This window comes from Pipistrellus hanaki (assembly GCF_964339955.1).
Source record: "Pipistrellus hanaki genome assembly, chromosome: 1".
Taxonomy (NCBI): Eukaryota; Metazoa; Chordata; class Mammalia; order Chiroptera; family Vespertilionidae; genus Pipistrellus; species Pipistrellus hanaki.
In genome coordinates, this window is record NC_140503.1 from 33993885 (window position 1) to 34010618 (window position 16734).

Sequence of the window (16734 nt, forward strand, 5' to 3'; positions counted from 1 at the left end):
CTCCACTTCCGGCGTCGAGGCGGTGACAATGGGAGCGGCGCGGGCGGCGCCGGGAGGCAGCTGACAGGCGTCTGCAGCTTCGCTTCATGGCCGCTCTCCTGCCCCGCCTGGGCTCGGAGGGGAGCTGGGGAGCCCGCGGCGTCCGGGGGCCGGAGCTGGCGAGCGGAGCGGGGACCTGTGCGCGGCGCCGCTGAGGCGCAGCATGTGAAGCCGAGACGGCGTCCTGCGCGAGGCGAGCCTCCCAGCCGGCCGGGATGGCTGCGACGGCCGAGCTCTTCGAGGTGGGTCCCGGCGGGGTCTTCGGGGAGTGGCAGGAGGCCCGCGGTACCGGCTGCGAGGTGGGCGGGCTGAGGAGCGGGCGTCCCGGGGCCCAGAGCACCCTCGGGAGAAAGGTGCACAGCGGACCGGTGGGGTGGCGGCTCCGGGGTCCGCCCGGGCGGAGCGTGAACTAACTGGGGGGAGGGTTGGCTGGGGGGCCGGGATGGGGTGGCCGGGATCGGCGTGGGGTGGCCGGCCGGGAGGGGAGCCTGCAGTCCTGAAGGAGAGGAGAGGAAGCCTGGGAGGCTGGGGTGCTGGGAGACGAATTCGGGGAGAGCGGTGGAGGCAAGGGCTGGCTCGGGCGCGTAAAGAGGAGTCAGGAGCCCCAGCTTGGGCCGGGTTGGGCCAGCCCGTCGAGTCGCTGGGACCCTCGAGTAATTTTCTCCGGACGGACGCATTAGGGCTCCTCCTTGTTTGTCATCACCCCCTTAGTCACTGGGATGGCGCTGACCTGCTAGCCCGTTTCCCCTTACTTTAGAAAAGGCCGAAGTATTGTTTTAGGTGGATGAGAAAGGCCTGTTTCTTAGTCCGTTAGACTGAAGGGGGGCCACACTAAAATGAACATTGCTGTGCCAGCCCCAGAGAACTGGTGTGTGTGTATTATGAAACCACCCACCTGCCGGCCAGAGAAGCCCTCACGCGTGAGACCCGGAGCATTCTGATGGGCTCCTGGAGAGTTTTCAGTCTCTAGAACTTAAAGTTTAATTTCGTGCAATCCATTGTGAGAAGCTGTGATGGGTGAGATTATAGGATGGGAAAACTCTAATGGGAACCACAAAACAATGAAGCGTAAAAAAGAACGGATCTCCTTTTGTGAAATAAATGGAAACGGAGATAATGAAGAAAGAGGAAGGAAAGACCCTTTTTGTGTGTGCTTGTGTTTCATATTGATGAACAAAGTAAGTAATTGAGAAAACTGCAGTTGACTAGAGAATTTCTGAGTGAAAAGTGGATCCTTTTTCTGTTTAAGGTTCAGCATTTTTTTTTTTTTTTTTTTTGGCTTAGAGTGCAAATGCCACAGTTTTTATAACTGGGAACTTTTCACATTTGTTACTGTTACTGTATTTCGGGTTTCTGTCCGCTTTGGATAGATAATGCTTTTGAGAGGAATAAGGTGCCATTGTTATAATAAGTTGGAATAAAAATAGTAAGTTGTGAGAGAAGGATCTATAGTTACAAGAAAGAATTTGGAAATGCTAATTACATTTCTTTAGATTTAAGTGATGAGAGATATATAGCACATTAACTAATTCTATCTGCTTATTGATTGACATTCTTTTTGCTACAAGCTTTTACTGTGTGTTGTTGGGAAAGGTACTAAAGTAGTTCTTTTACTTTTTACATCTTATAAAGTTAGAAAACTATGTATGAAGTTGAGATCTTTAATTTACCTAATAAAATACTCGTCTCGCTAGCTTTTAATAGAAAAGTTATTTTGTCATACAGTTCATCATGCATTAGTCTTTGAGTTGGTGAATATTGCTTGGCATTCCCAATTATGTCTCTTTTTTTCTTTAAACATTTGACCTTGAGTTCATATAACTTATTTGAAAGTATTTGATTTCTACTCCCATTGGTGGGAAGGGGAGAAAGAAGAGAAATACATATTTTGCTTTCTAGGGTCCACCATTTAGTAAAGTAGTTAAACCAAATTAGGGTTTAACTTTACTCAGTGACTCCAGTTATGTTACAGCTGGTAATATTTACTTATGATAGAGCAATGATTTTCAACCAGTGTACTTCTTATTGTAATAATTTTAAAAATACACATTTTTGTTGATTCCAGAGAGACAGATGGAAACATCAATGATGAGAATCATTGACTGGCTGCCTCCTGCACACCCTCCACTGGTTATCTAGCCTACAACCCCGCCTTGCGGGAATCCTGGTTCGTAGGTTGATATGCTCAACCACTGAACCACACCAGTCAGGCTGCTGCTGCAAAAAATTTAATAAGCAATACTTGACTAGTCAGGGGCACTGACCTCTTTTCCTGAGATTGTGAAAAAAAAGAAAAAAGAAAAATGACAACACAATAGCTATCCACTGTGAATGAATCAAAATTATACCTATTTTTTTGTCAGATCAGTAAAAAATATAACAATTTTTTGTTTTCCACAGAATTTTAGTAATTAGTTTATGTGTGCTGTGAGATGGAAAAGGTTGAAAACCACTGCTGATAGAGACCAGCAGGCCAGAGGATTCATAGAGCAATCTTAAACATGCTTATGGATCTTAACTCATGTGACTTTCTTTTTTCTGACCATATGTAGCTGCTTGTTTCATCATTATGAAAAACATTATTACATTAATAATTACAATGAAATGTTAATAGTCAGATTAAGAAAAATATTTATCTTTTCAGCCCTATAACAGGCTCTACTCTTGCCTAAGTTCTCATCCCTAATTGAAAATTGGTCTCTTTGCTTTAGAGGGAGGAGAGGGATTTAAAATACCCCACACACAAACCTTAGTCATTGCTGTTATTTCCTGTTCCTACTTCCATAGAATCTAGGTTGTAGGACAAGTCAGGGAATTTTTTCCTCTTGCTTCCTTTTCTTAGTCACAGCTGGGGAACGTGAGAAGCAGAGGTCAGGACCTAGTCAAGGATATTTTGTTTTTATGCATCCTGATTTTAATGCACTACCCTATTGCCCCGAAAATAAGACAGTGTCTTATATTAATTTTTGCTCCCAAAGATGCGCTAGGTCTTATTTTCAGGGGATATCTTATTTTTCCATGAAGAAGAATATGGCACACATTTATTGTTAAATGAAAATAAAGGAAATTTATTACCTGTATACGGTAGTTGTTAACACAAACCAGACAAACTGTGAATCCTACAGTATCAAGAATTTACTCATTTATTCAATGACAATCATGTCATCATCTTCTGGAACATCATCATAACAATCCAATTCCTGAATTTCCTGGTGAATTTCTTGTGACTCCATTTCTTTCAGAATCAGTGGACCAAATCTCTCATGTTTAGCCTAGGGGGGCCTTATTTTCGGGGGATGCCTTATATTTCACTCAGAAGGAAACCAGTAAGTAGGTCTTATTTTCGGAGGATGTCTTATTTTCGGGGAAACACGGTATTAAGTTGAATTGTGCATTCACTTTTCCATGTTGAGAGAGGTCAAATCAATGCAAAATTATGGTTTAAATTCATGAAATCCCATGTGTTAATTGTACTTCTTTTTAAAATATTATTGATCCCATGAGACTGCCTTTTTTTTTTTTTTTTTACAAAAACACCTTCATACAAAAAAAAATCAACTGTAGGATATTACCTTTGTTGACAGAAATGATTAGTAATAGATTATTCAGTTATTTTAATAGTGAGTATCCTGGAAATACTATTTTCTTCTTAGTTTCAGCCCTTGATGACAAATCTTTTGAAAGGATCTATGTGTATATTTTTAAATGAAACACCTCAGGATGGACATTTTGGCCAGGAATTCCTGTGTGGTTTGGAGTAATTATTCCTCCACATATAAAGAAGTAGCTGGGGCCGAAACCGGTTTGGCTCAGTGGATAGAGCGTCAGCCTGCGGCGGACTGAAAGGTCCCAGGTTCGATTCCGGTCAAGGGCATCTACCTTGGTTGTGGGCACATCCCCAATAGGGGGTGTGCAAGAGGCAGCTGATTGATGATTCTCTCTCATTATCGATGTTTCTATTTTCCCTCTCTCTTCCTCTCTGTAAAAAATCAATAAAATATATTTTTTTTAAAAAGTAGTAGCTGGGGGTAGTAAGTTTATTTTTTATTTTTTTATCCTATTATATATAATAAAAGCTTAATATGATAAATATCTGGTCGATGGGTCGGCTGTTCAATCAAAGTGTAAGATGCTAATGATATGCTAAGGCCACTCAACCACTTGCTATAATGTGCACTGACCACCAGGGGGCAGACACTCAACCAGTTGACGAGTTGCTATGATGTGGACTGACCACTAGGGGGCAGATGCTCTAACCAGTAGGATCTGGCCAATCAGGACTGAGTGAGACACCACATCCTGGCGCACTCCCATAGTTCCTCCCCGGCTGGCCAACCTCCTGCATCTTTCCCTAGCCCCATCATGCACCTGTGGGGTCCCTTGGCTTGGCTTTCACCCTCTTGCAATCTGGGACCCCTCAGGGGATGTCAGAGAACCAATTTTGGCCCTATCCCGCAGCCAGGCTGAGAGAGCCCACTGGTGTGCACCAGGCCTCTAGTAGTTACATATACATCAACATTTTGATTTTTTTATTTCCCTATCTTTCCCACCCACCTCCCCTTAAAAAAAACAGGTTGTAACATTTTAAAAACCAGCTTCACAGAAAACATCTACATAGGAACAGTGTCTAATACTTCAGTTACACTAACAGTATGATACTGTTTTAGTTCAATAATTTTCCACTAACAAACATTTTTTCTACCTATTACAATCCCCTTCTTTTTTCCTATAAGACAGTGTTTCCCAAAGTGTGGTTCTCATACCCCCAGGGGTATGGGAAGAGTTTGGTGGGGATATGCACTGCACCGTGCTTAGCTGCGCCTAATTCTACATTCTCATGAGTACGAGGGGTACTCAGTGTTACGAAAATTATAGAAGGGGTACACATATGGCAAAAGTTTGGGAAACACTGCTATAAGGTAACTAAGGCTCAGCAGAAATAACCATTAGGTTATAAGCATCCTTCTCTCTCCAAAAGTTGCTACACATTTATAGAATTTGTGATTCCCTTAATGCTTTAAGGTTTTGATGCCACATTGTAGATAGTGCTTAGTTATGGAGAATAGGAAAAAGCAAAACTAAAATAAGGAGGTATAAGATAAATCTTTAACAACCTATTTTCTGGATTCTTTAGAGGCTTTTAACCAGGATCATACATAGGTTTCAGTCTTTTAAAAATATATATATTTTATTGATTTTTTTTACCGAGAGGAAGGGAGAGGGATAGTTAGAAACATCGATGAGAGAGAAACATCGATCAGCTGCCTCCTACACACCTCCTACTGGGGATGTGCCGGCAACCAAGAACCTTTCAGTCCACAGGCTGACGCTCCATCCACTGAGCCAAACTGGCTGGGCAGGTTTCAGTCCTTATGGTGTGAAAAGATCTATGGTCTCATACATTTTTTTATGTTGACTTCTACATTTTGACTCATCTAATTAAACATAGTAAGACACATTTACAAGAGTACATATATTTCCTTGTTCAGATAGATCTAAAGCTAATTTATGTAGGAAAACAATGATACTAAAAAAGTCTAATAAACTTCAGGTTATATTAGACTGAGACTTTCCATAATGAGGTTCTTTACAGTTAGAAGCAATCCTGGAAAGTTTGCAGTGGATGGGAAAGTGTATTAAGTGCTGTGTACCAGGAAACATACAGACTGAAATTTTTTAATCCACAGCAGTTAGTACAGAAAACATAATTGCTCTCTCAATAATCCTTTCTCTTTGGTGTTTTTGAATGTATTTTATTTCCTCTTGACTAAAGTCTGGGTGCCAGAATGCAGGAATATATTTCTTATAGAAAGGTGCCTGTTTAATGCCAAATGGAGGTCTATCCATATAAAAGCTGTGAGGTAAATCATATTCCCACCATTTTCTTTTGTCAAATTATTCAATTTTAGCTACCTCCCTAAAAATGAATGTCAGAGAAGAATATGCTTAGGAAGGTACTGTTGGGAGTAGCTAACCTCCCACTTTCCACAATGGCTGTTGTGAAGGTTGGGTAAGAAAAGAGAGTAGTCTACCCTGTCCTTCCCATTAATCATTAGATACCTAGAATTAGAGTCTATTCAGTTGTTAGGCAGAGTAAATTGGGGGGAGAACTGACTGTGGAGAATAGCTTATTTCTTGCAACACTGTCCCTTTTGATGAATTCTCTATTGAAGTCCTTGTTTTATCCACAGGGTCGGTCAAAGTGAGTGCTCACAATACATATTCTCTGTTGTTGATTGATGGGCCTCTTGGATAGATATTCAGCTTGTCAGGACAGGACAGTTTGGTTGAGAAGGCATTCCTTTCTCAGGTCTGGGCTATGTAACTTGTACTACTTTATCAATCAGAAGTGTAGGAGATACCTGAGCAAATGGTGAATCTTTACAGTGATGTAGTTAGGAGTTTGTTAACTGCCTTTTAGAAGTCAGTGTAAGAGTAAGTGGTGTTGATGGGTTCAGTGAGGTTGTTTCCTTAACTGAAAAGTCAACCAGCCACAGCAACAACCAGAAACACATGAATCAGGGATCTGTTTTAGGAATTCAGGGATGGGAGTGGCTCTACTCAAGGTTCGGCTTAACTGTTTGGTGGCAAATTACAGTGCTCTAGTTAGAGTGTTGTGATCTCCAGAAAGTCAGCTGGGACTTGTCAGCGGCTTTTGAAAAGGTGGGACTCCACAAGAAGCCAGCAGTGGCCACTCAGGAATTGATTCCAGTTCGGGTACACAATGGGAGCAATGGGAGACCTATCTCTCGAAGTATATGGACCCGTGTGCTTGGATCTTAAGAGTTTAGCATGATATAACCAAGAATTAGGATTTAAAGGTTTCCAAGTAGTTGAGTATTTTAAAAGGCACTTAACCTCCCAGGCGAGACCCTCCAGAGGTGTCAGGTTGGGCACCACAGGGTCCTCTTTTTCAGAGGAATCCCACTCTTCCCAGAACTCTCATTTTGGTAGTTAGTGTTTTCTTCTTCCTCATTTTCTGATAACAATTGAAGCCAGCAAAACACTAACCCTGGCAAATAGAACAAGAGATGAAAAATACTTTCAACAAGATTAACTTGCCTATTGCTGAGTCTATTACACACACAGTATGTCTTAGGCTTGCACCACTAGCAGTTCTTCGAGATTATGTTGTATAGTCTTCACTTACATTGAAGACATCTCGGTTCTCAGGACCAGTTCGGTGTGTAAAAAGTTAGTCTCTTACCAGTGGCAGAGGTCAGAGTCTCCTTTATATCCTGGCTACCCAAGAAAAGAAGGGGTCCTCATATAGGCAAGCTGATTTTCTTAGTGTGGTCTCAGTTGGCCTTGATACTGTGAAGAGACACTGTGTCCTCTGTTTTGTTGTCAGGGATATTATATCTACTTGATAATGAAAAGAAGCTCAGTGGTTGGCTTCATAGTCAGCTGGTGCAGCAAATTTTGTGCAGGGGATGGTGGGATGAGTTTGTCAAGGACATCTGGTGTGCACAGATCTGACGTTTTCCATAAATGGGGCAAATGCCATTGGAAACTGGTGACTTACTTGTTGGATTATCTGGAAAGGTAGCCTTAACCTGTAAGTGAGAAGACATGTCTTTATTTTATTGAGACAGGAAAAACTGTTGGCTTTTAATTCTTCTGTCCTCTTATATTTTTATTATTTTCCTTTCAACCAAATTAAGGGAGCTGACATGCCTTTTTTTCTTTCTTTCTTTTTTTTTCTTTTTTCTTTTTTTTTTTTTTTTGCAGGGAGAGGGAGGTGTTGTAACACATTGTACTGGATCTATTTTGGTAAAGATGTTCTAAGAAAATATAAAAGTTTAGTTCAGTATCTCAGAAACAATGTTAAATTAAAGATTTCTGTTCCTGTTCAAGGGCTTGACATCTTAATTTTTAACAAATTACTACAAACCCCATGCTTTTCCTACAATTGATAGCATATATAAGGAGTACAAAATAAAATCAGTTTAATTGAACTATCAGTAACCAATTACTTAAAGTTGAATTTAATATGATAGTGTCTTAGCCTGTAGTTGTTTACTTCAGTTCTTGTTTTGGCAATTTTTGCTTTTAATTACTACTGTAGTAAAATAGAAGGTGAAGATACACGTTCATCTGGTTTATGAAATTCTAAAAGATTTATCTTTGGACAATCCTCTTGGGAGGACTTGGTCATTTGGAAGTCTTAAAATTTGTTAATTTTGGCTTGTAAATGCCTTTGTAGCAAGGTTGAGTATTAGAAAGTAAATTATAGAGATTCACTTAGTTTTATAAGCAGAAAGATTTTTGTTTAATTTTTTTTTTGCTTTTTTGTAACTTCAATTACATTGAGATCAGTAACTGATTTATCTTAAACTTTTGTAGTAATTTGATTGCCTCTGAAGATAAAACCTGTGCATTGTTTCCAGGACACTGTTCTCTCCTAATTTTTCCTCTTCCTGCACTGTTCTCTCCTTCTTTGTTTTTGTTTTGTTTTGTTTTTGTGTTTGTTTGTTTTTGTTGGATCTTTTCCCTTTCTTTCTTCAAATGCTATTAAGTTTCTCTTCCTTCTGATCTCATCCAATTCAGAAGTTTTAAATAATACCTTTAAAATCATATCTAGCTTCAGTTTTGTCCCTGTAATAAATACAAACTTATTTTTCAGACTTGTATATTTAACCAGAGGCCCGGTGCATGAAATTTGTGCACTCGGAAGGGGTCCCTCAGCCCGGCCTGCGCCAGGAGTCTGGGAGTCCTCAGGGGGTGTCCAACTGATGGCTTAGGATCATCTAAGCTGTCAGTTGGACATCTTTAGTGCTGCTGCGGAGGCAGGAGAGGCTCCTGCCACCACCACTGTGCTTGCCAGCTATAAGCCCTGCTTCTGGCTGAGCGGCACTCCCCTTGTGGAGTGCACTGACCACCAGGGGGCAGCTCCTGCATTGAGTGTCTGCCCTCTGATGGTCAATGTGTGTCACTGCTGTTTGGTCGATTTGCATATTCACTTTTTATTATATAAGACTAGAGGCCCGGTGCACAAAATTTATGTATGGAGGGGTGTGTCCCTCAGCCTGCCTGCTCCTTCTCCAATCTGGGACTGCTGGCTTCTAACTGCTTGCTTGCCTGCCTAACTTACCTGATCACCCCTAACTACCTCTGCCTGCCTGGTCACCCCAAACTGCCCTCCCCTGCTGGCCTGATTGCCCCTAACCTCCTCTGCCTTGGCCCCCGCCACCATGGCTTTGTCCAAAAGGACGTCTGGAAGATGTCTGGTCTAATTAGTACAGTGTTTTTCAACCGCTGTTCCGCGGCACACTAGTGTGCCGCGAGATGTTGCCTGGTGTGCCGTAGGTGCAGACAAGACAAGAATTTTATAATTTTTCACTATTTTGTTTACTTAATATTTCATAATAAAGTAATTATAAAATACTTTCTTTGTGTTTATTTGATTCCTATTCAAGAGAATTACTTTATATATAGTCAATATAGGCACAGAGTTAAATTTTTTAACATTTTCTAATGGTGGTGTGCCTCGTGATTTTTTTCATGAATCAAGTGTGCCTTTGCCCAAAAAAGGTTGAAAAACACTGAATTAGTATATTACCCTTTTATTAGTATAGATTGACTCTGTACTGGTGCTCCAGCTATGTCTGGAACACAGGCTGTTCCAGTGTTTTGTAATACTGGCAGCTACTGGGATATGTGGTTTATAATATGACCAGTAGGTTCTATGATCATGTCCTTTGCTGTAAAATGGGTTCATTGGTCTGATGTAATATGCAGGATCTCTCGCCAGGGGAACAAACTCTCCCTCTGTGAGAGACAAACCCAACTGGAGAATGTTTTTAATTTTGGTAGAATGAACTACTTTTTCACAGTGGAAAGGGTACAATCTAGTCAACTCGCCACCATGAAGCTGATCAGTTTACTTGGAGGATGGGGCTGTTTTAGGGCTTAGAGTTGGTCTCTGTCACTGTTAGATCTTTGGCTTTGACAGTAGCTGAATCTGCCTTGGTGAGTAGGACCTCATGTTGTTGGGGCCATGTTGTATCTGTACTATGTTTGCTCTGTCCATTGTGCTAATGCTGGGCAGAAGCTGGCTGATGTGAACTGGCAGAGGCATTTTGTCTTCATTGATTCTTTTTCCGTGGTGGATGTCTGTGTTTTAGGGATGTTAACAAAGGTCTTATTTCTTCATGCCCATTCCCAAATATCCATCCACATGACTCTGCCCAAGACTTATCTTCATCTACTTCATCTTCATCTATGTCTTCTGATAGCCAGGCTCTTGGCTGTTGTCTGTGAGTTCCATGTATATTCTAATCTCAGGTCAGTTCTCTGTCCACTCAGGAGACAGGTATGACCAGGTATGTTTCCCTAACCTTTGCCTATTGGGAAGATAGTTTTCTTGCCACTGAATTTCATGGCTTCTCCTGAATGAGGTTGTAATTGCAGCTGCTATTCATTTTCAGTAGACATATATGCCTAGCTAACTCTCCTTGAACCAAGCGCAGTATATTAATGAATATTGTATTATATTTCCATCTCTCAACTACCTACTGAGTTATAACAACTCACTCAGCAATTTTATTTATTTATTTATTTATTTATTTATTTATTTTTTTATTAAAAAATTTTTTTTATTGATATTTTTTACAGAGAGGAAGGGAGAGGGATAGAGAGTTAGAAACATTGATGAGAGAGAAACATCCATCAGCTGCCTCCTGCACACCCCCTACTGGGGATGTGCCCGCAACCAAGGTACATGCCCTTGACTGGAATCGAACCTGAGACCCTTCAGTCTTCAGGCCAACGCTCTGCCCACTGAGCCAAACCAGTTATGGCCTCACTCAGCAATTTTAATACTGAAGTTTGTGCATGCACTTCTATTTACTTATCACATACTATTGTTTTTTCCTACTTATTAGACTATGAATTTCTCAGTTTGTATTTATATATCTTTTTAACCCAGAGCTTAACAGAGTGCTTGATACTGGAAATTGTATTTTTCAGTTAATGTTTATCAATGAAAATGTTTTTTTTTTTTTTTTAACTATGATTTAAAAATGAAAAATTTTATAGATAAAAGTTTAAACTTGAATGACTAGCTAGTGCTACCAGCTTAAATTATATGCTAAGTGGGGGACAATATATATTTATTTGCAAGAGGGTAGTGTGGAAAATATATAAATAATTGTGTACTAGTCTAAAAAATGCATTATCAGCTGATGGTGATCATTTGAATATTTATTTATTTTAAATATATTTTTATTGATTTCAGAGAGAAAGAGATAGGGAGAGAGAAACATTAATGATGAGAATCATTGATCGACTGCCTTCTACATGCCCCCTAGTGGGTATTGAGCCCACAACCCAGGCATATGCCTTTGACAGAAATTGAACCCGGGACCCTTCAGTCTGCAGGCTGGCACTGTATTCACAGAGCCGGCTAGGGCTGAATATTTATTTATTTTTGGATTGGTCCTTCTAATATTTTTTGGTTTGTTTTCTAATTAATGTTCTTTTTTTTCATGAGAAAATTCAGAAAATAACTTAATTTTTTTCATCCTTCATTTTATTTAAAATTTTCATAACATGATTTTAATAGGAACATCGTGTTTCATCTTACAAGTTTACCATAACTTTTCCATAATGATTTCGTTGAATATTTATGTAGACAATTTTATTCAGCAAACATTCTATAAAAAGTTTTTATCTGTTTTTCCCTTAAAATTTTAAAAAGGAGAATTACTGGGTTAAAGGGTAAGAGCATTTGTAATATTGTTGATATTACCAAAATATTACCTCTTGCCTCCAAAAATATTGTACCTGTTAACATTTATAATAGTAATGAGAATATGAATTTCAGTTTACCCTCTCCTGCATTACATATTATAATTTTTGAAAACTTGGTAACTTTGTGAGGATAAAAAAAGTGAAAGTTTGATTTTTTTGTGAAATTGCATATTTTTTATGTTTCTTGACCATTTGTATTTCTTCAATAAATTGTTCACTTTTCTGTTGGGATGTTTTAACTGGTATTAGTAATTTAATTTCATTGGAAGTTCTCATGTAGTAGAACCTGTTTCATTTTTGTAGGTGTTTTTAAGTTATCTTCTCTGAAAAAATTTAAAAGAACATGTATTTTATAAACTAGGAACCTTTTGTGGCAGATGAATATATTGAACGTCTTGTATGGAGAACCCCAGGAGGAGGCTCTAGAGGGGGATCCGAATCTTTTGATCCTAAAAGGTAAGTAAAATTTTTTTTTCATAGGCCCAATCTAGTGCAAATTTGTGTTTGAAATAGATGTGACTATTGGAATTTCTTTTAATGTTCATATAAAGTGGTTTAAAAGACACAAGCAGCCGAAGCCAGTTTGGCTCAGTGGTAGAGCGTCGGTCTGTGGACTGAAAGGTCCCAGGTTTGATTCCCGTCGGGGGCATGTACATTGGTTGCAGGCACATCCCCGGTGGGGGGTGTGCAGGAGGCAGCTGGTCGATGTTTCTCTCTCATCGACGTTTCTAGCTCTCTATCTCTCTCCCTTCCTCTCTGTAAAAAATCAATAAAATATATTTTAAAAAAATAATGAAAAATAAAAGACACAAGCATTAGAACTTTGGTTGATTTCCCCCTTTACATTCCTTTTATTTTAGAGAAGGACTTTAACTGGTATGAGGAAAGGGGTTTTGTTACATAATAAGAATTAACATTTCTTCCAATTACTAGTAAATTAGAATTGGCAATAAAAACATGTTAAATGTGTTTGTTGTTTTAAGTATAGTTGCAAATTGGGGAACAGAAAGTCACTGAACCCTAGAATGCACAATATGATTTTTATGTTGTACATTTACCTTTTGACTGTTTCTTTGAAATTGGTTTCTATTTTGGAGGTTAATGGAGATTTTAGGTGAGGTTTTCTTTCATGTCAGAGATAATCCCTAACAAGATACTATAGAGAAGATGATCATCCTTAGTTCAATTCAAGTTTATTAATACATTACAATTCTAAATGAACTGATTACCGGTAGTTACTAAAATTAACCATAGGAGGATTGATACATATTCTTATTTTCCTTTATTAGGTTATTAGAAGAATTTGTAAATCATATTCAGGAACTCCAGATAATGGATGAAAGGATTCAAAGGAAAGTAGAGAAACTAGAGCAACAATGTCAGAAAGAAGCTAAGGAATTTGCCAAGAAGGTACAAGAGCTTCAGAAAAGCAATCAGGTAAATATTTAGCAAAGCAATGAATAATTTATATATAGACTATAATATATTTATTTCCTTTCAGCTTTTAGTTCTTAGTAAAAATCTAGTCAAAGGAGATTAATTGTTGAGGCTTCTCTCTGAGTTCTCCCATATCATGGGATAAAATGTTAATGGATTGTTATCAAATACTCCTGGCAGTGGCTTACTATTGAATGTTGGTTTGGGATCACAGTATTCCCTTCTTAGGATGGGGTGCTGTTCAGTATATTGTGGTCCTTGCTTCTCTATCATTGCAACCTTTCAAGAATGATGCTTCAGCAGACCTATATCTTTAAGGGCTCATTGTTAGCTTGGATATTCAGGTAGTCATTTGCATTCTCATTTAATCATAAAACAAAGTAATATCAGACTATTGCCTGGATCAGGTTTTTCCCCAGAGGAAACTTGGCCTGGAACATTTCACAAAAGTCATGAATTATGTGCCCTAATAAGAATTACGATGTAACTGTGGAAAAAGTGGGTGCAGAATTCTTCCTCAGTCCATTTTGGAGCAAAAAAACTAAACTGGCCTTGGGGCTAAGTAGATCAAGCTTCTTAGTCATTCTTCGGCTCCAGACTGAATCTGGAACCTCCAAACTCCTTGCACAAACTCCTGATCTAGACTTGATTGCCCTTTGTGTGTATATAAATGTGTAATTTAAGGAACCATGTTTAGCTCTGCTGCTTCCCAGGGACTATTTATTTTTTAGCATTAGACATTAACAGACTGATCTCTGCTCAGATTTCATTTACTTAGATTCCTTTATTTAAGCATCTATGGCCGTGAGAAGATATTTAAGGAAGTCAATAATTTACATAAGATAGAAAATATGTTTTAAGTAGTTAAATTGATAAATTTCAGATACTTCTAATGCAATTTTCCCTTCATAATAATAATAATGGTATTAATGGTTTAACAAGTTCTTGAGCCAATGTTCTCTACAAAATATTAGCTGTGTAACTTCAAGCAACTCAAGCTTTTCTTCTTAGTTTTTTCATCTGCATATAAAATAGATTGTTGGAAGGATTACATGAATAAATACATTAATATGCTTAGAATAGTGTCTGGCATAGAGGATGTCCTTAGTATATGTTTGCAGCTTTTCTCCTCAATTTAAGGTTAGGAAAAAACTGTCATACTAAATTACCATCAATTTTATTATTGGCAATTCTAAGGCATTCTAAGGTGCGTAATTTTTATCTACCAGAAGATAATCAGTATACCATGGGAAAGGGATATTCTAGGAAGTAATATACATTTTCCTCAGTAGAACAATTGTAATCATTTCTGTTCTCAAAGCTGAGCAAAAAAAAAAAAAAAAAAAAAAAAAATATATATATATATATATATATATATATATATATATGTACTTTAATTATAATATTATCATTGCTCCTTAAATATTAAAAATAATGTTTGTTAAATATATATTTTTTTTAATCAGTGTCTTTTACTTCTAACATGTTTTTAACTCTTTTTAATGTAATAGCAAGTGAGTTGTTCAGATGACTGGTCTCTTTGATACTTAGTTCATTGTTATCAAAACCATTATTTATGAGTTAAATGGTACTGGGAAACTTTGTTAACAGAATGAATAGTAACTAGTTTTGCTGTTTTATTGATTAGTAAATATATTCATGATAAAATGTGATTTTAATAATTACAAGGATAAAATTCTGTAATTTTGTTTAAAAATTTTCAGATTATGTGTTTATCTAATAGGCATGAATCATTTTTGTAGATCATCTTTTATGTAACTTTTATGTTATCTTTAGTTATCTTAGTTTGAGAGTAGTGATGAGTTAGTAGTTTAGTTCTGATACGAATTATAAGTTAATTGGGTGCTGTCATTCTATTATAAGTAAAAACTGGGTTCTGTCATTGTATTTTATGCTTATGCATATTCTTTTCAGGTTGCCTTCCAACATTTCCAAGAACTGGATGAGCACATTAGCTATGTAGCAACCAAGGTCTGTCACCTTGGAGACCAGTTGGAAGGGGTAAACACACCCAGACAACGGGCAGTGGAGGCTCAGAAATTGATGAAATACTTTAATGAGTTTCTAGATGGAGAATTGAAATCTGATGTTTTTACAAATTCTGAAAAGGTGAGCACTGTTGAAGGATAAAAGCAAATTATAGCATTAATAACAATGTTCTAATTATAAACTACAGTTGTTACTTTCCAGAGAAGAACTTCAAATCACTGAGTAGCTGACTTATTGTTCTGATGTATAAATTAGTACACTAGCATACAGATTGCAGATGAAGTTTTTATATTCTAATTTTTAAATGAATTGGCATTTTTTTTCATGAAATTGTCTAGTATGTGTGGTTTAGAAATGCTGAGGTGACTATATTAATGAGTGTTTCTTTTCTGAAATTAACTTTTAATATTAACAGAATTTCTATAGATTTTGAATAGTTACATTTCATTGGATGAGGATGATCTGACCTAATTATTGAAAAGTTGAAGTGGCATTTTTGTTGTTTTATTCACTTAAAGTGGGATATATGCAGCAGGATAATAGGAATTATTTTCATTTGTCTTGTTTACCCTTTTTTGGATTTATAAACTTAGAAGAAACTTACACTTCTGCTTTTATTAATTAGTTGAATTTTTCAGAGTAAATGAACTATAGGTTTCATTGGGAAGGTGATTATGGCATTATGAAATCTTAAGATTTCAGTGACAGAAAAGCAGATGTGTATGCTTTATTGACTTATTGGTGATACCCCAAATGCATTCCTGTTGCTTAAAAAGTTTTATTTGTTGAGAATTTAGAAGAAAATTGTTTAGGTGAAGGTCTGCTTGCATACAAGGGGAATATTACTATTTTCAAATATAAAAATGTTTTTTTACATATATATAAGGGTTTTAAAATAATTATTGCTTATTTTTTTAATAGATAAAGGAAGCAGCAGACATCATTCAGAAGTTGCACCTAATCGCCCAAGAGTTACCTTTTGATAGGCAAGTTTATTTCTCAAGAGATAATTTGGATATATGGTGTAATTTATAGAATAAACTCGTATTTTTCCCCTCTGTGATTTTGCTCATTAATTCAACAAGAGTGTATTGAGTACCTCTGTATAAGGTACAATCCGTACTAATAAAAGAGAAACATTAAAATTGACCATCACGCTGCTACACCCACCAGCCAATCAGGAGCGAGTGTGCAAATTAACCCAACAAAGATTGCACTGGCCACAGAGCTGGAACAAACAGGAGGCTTGGGTTGCCCCCCAGTGCTGGAGAAAGCCAAGCTTTCCTCCCACCCTGGCTGGCCCTGGCCTCTGCTCAAGGATACAAAGTTTCACTTATAGAAGATAGATAAATCTCAGATACCTGTTTCCAGCCGCCCCTGGCCTCCACTCAAGGAGATGCTAGAAAAAAAAAAAAAGAATAAAAGGGGCGCTAGGAGCTTGGGTAGCTGGGGGGGTGTGGCCAGCCTGCAAATAGCCATCAGCCCCTCACCCAG

General features: G+C 38.0%; 1 protein-coding gene and 1 pseudogene across 3 annotated transcripts in view; one reads left to right on the plus strand and one right to left on the minus strand.

The window, feature by feature from the left end:
* Positions 1–9: 9 nt before the first annotated feature.
* Positions 10–16734, plus strand: part of EXOC5 (exocyst complex component 5) — a 43799-nt gene continuing 27074 nt past the window's right edge. For both annotated transcript variants that reach the window (XM_084895006.1, XM_084895007.1), the window contains exons 1-5: positions 10–281; positions 12155–12249; positions 13083–13230; positions 15166–15360; positions 16162–16226. In XM_084895006.1, coding sequence (XP_084751132.1) covers positions 255–281; positions 12155–12249; positions 13083–13230; positions 15166–15360; positions 16162–16226 — 530 coding nt within the window. In that variant the 5' untranslated portion in view covers positions 10–254. The remainder of the gene's footprint in view (positions 282–12154; positions 12250–13082; positions 13231–15165; positions 15361–16161; positions 16227–16734) is intronic.
* LOC311611781 (DDB1- and CUL4-associated factor 16-like) lies at positions 6421–7613 on the minus strand (annotated as a pseudogene). Its single transcript has 2 exons — positions 7565–7613; positions 6421–7051 (listed from the first exon to the last, which is right to left on the minus strand). The product of its transcript is annotated as a DDB1- and CUL4-associated factor 16-like (transcript).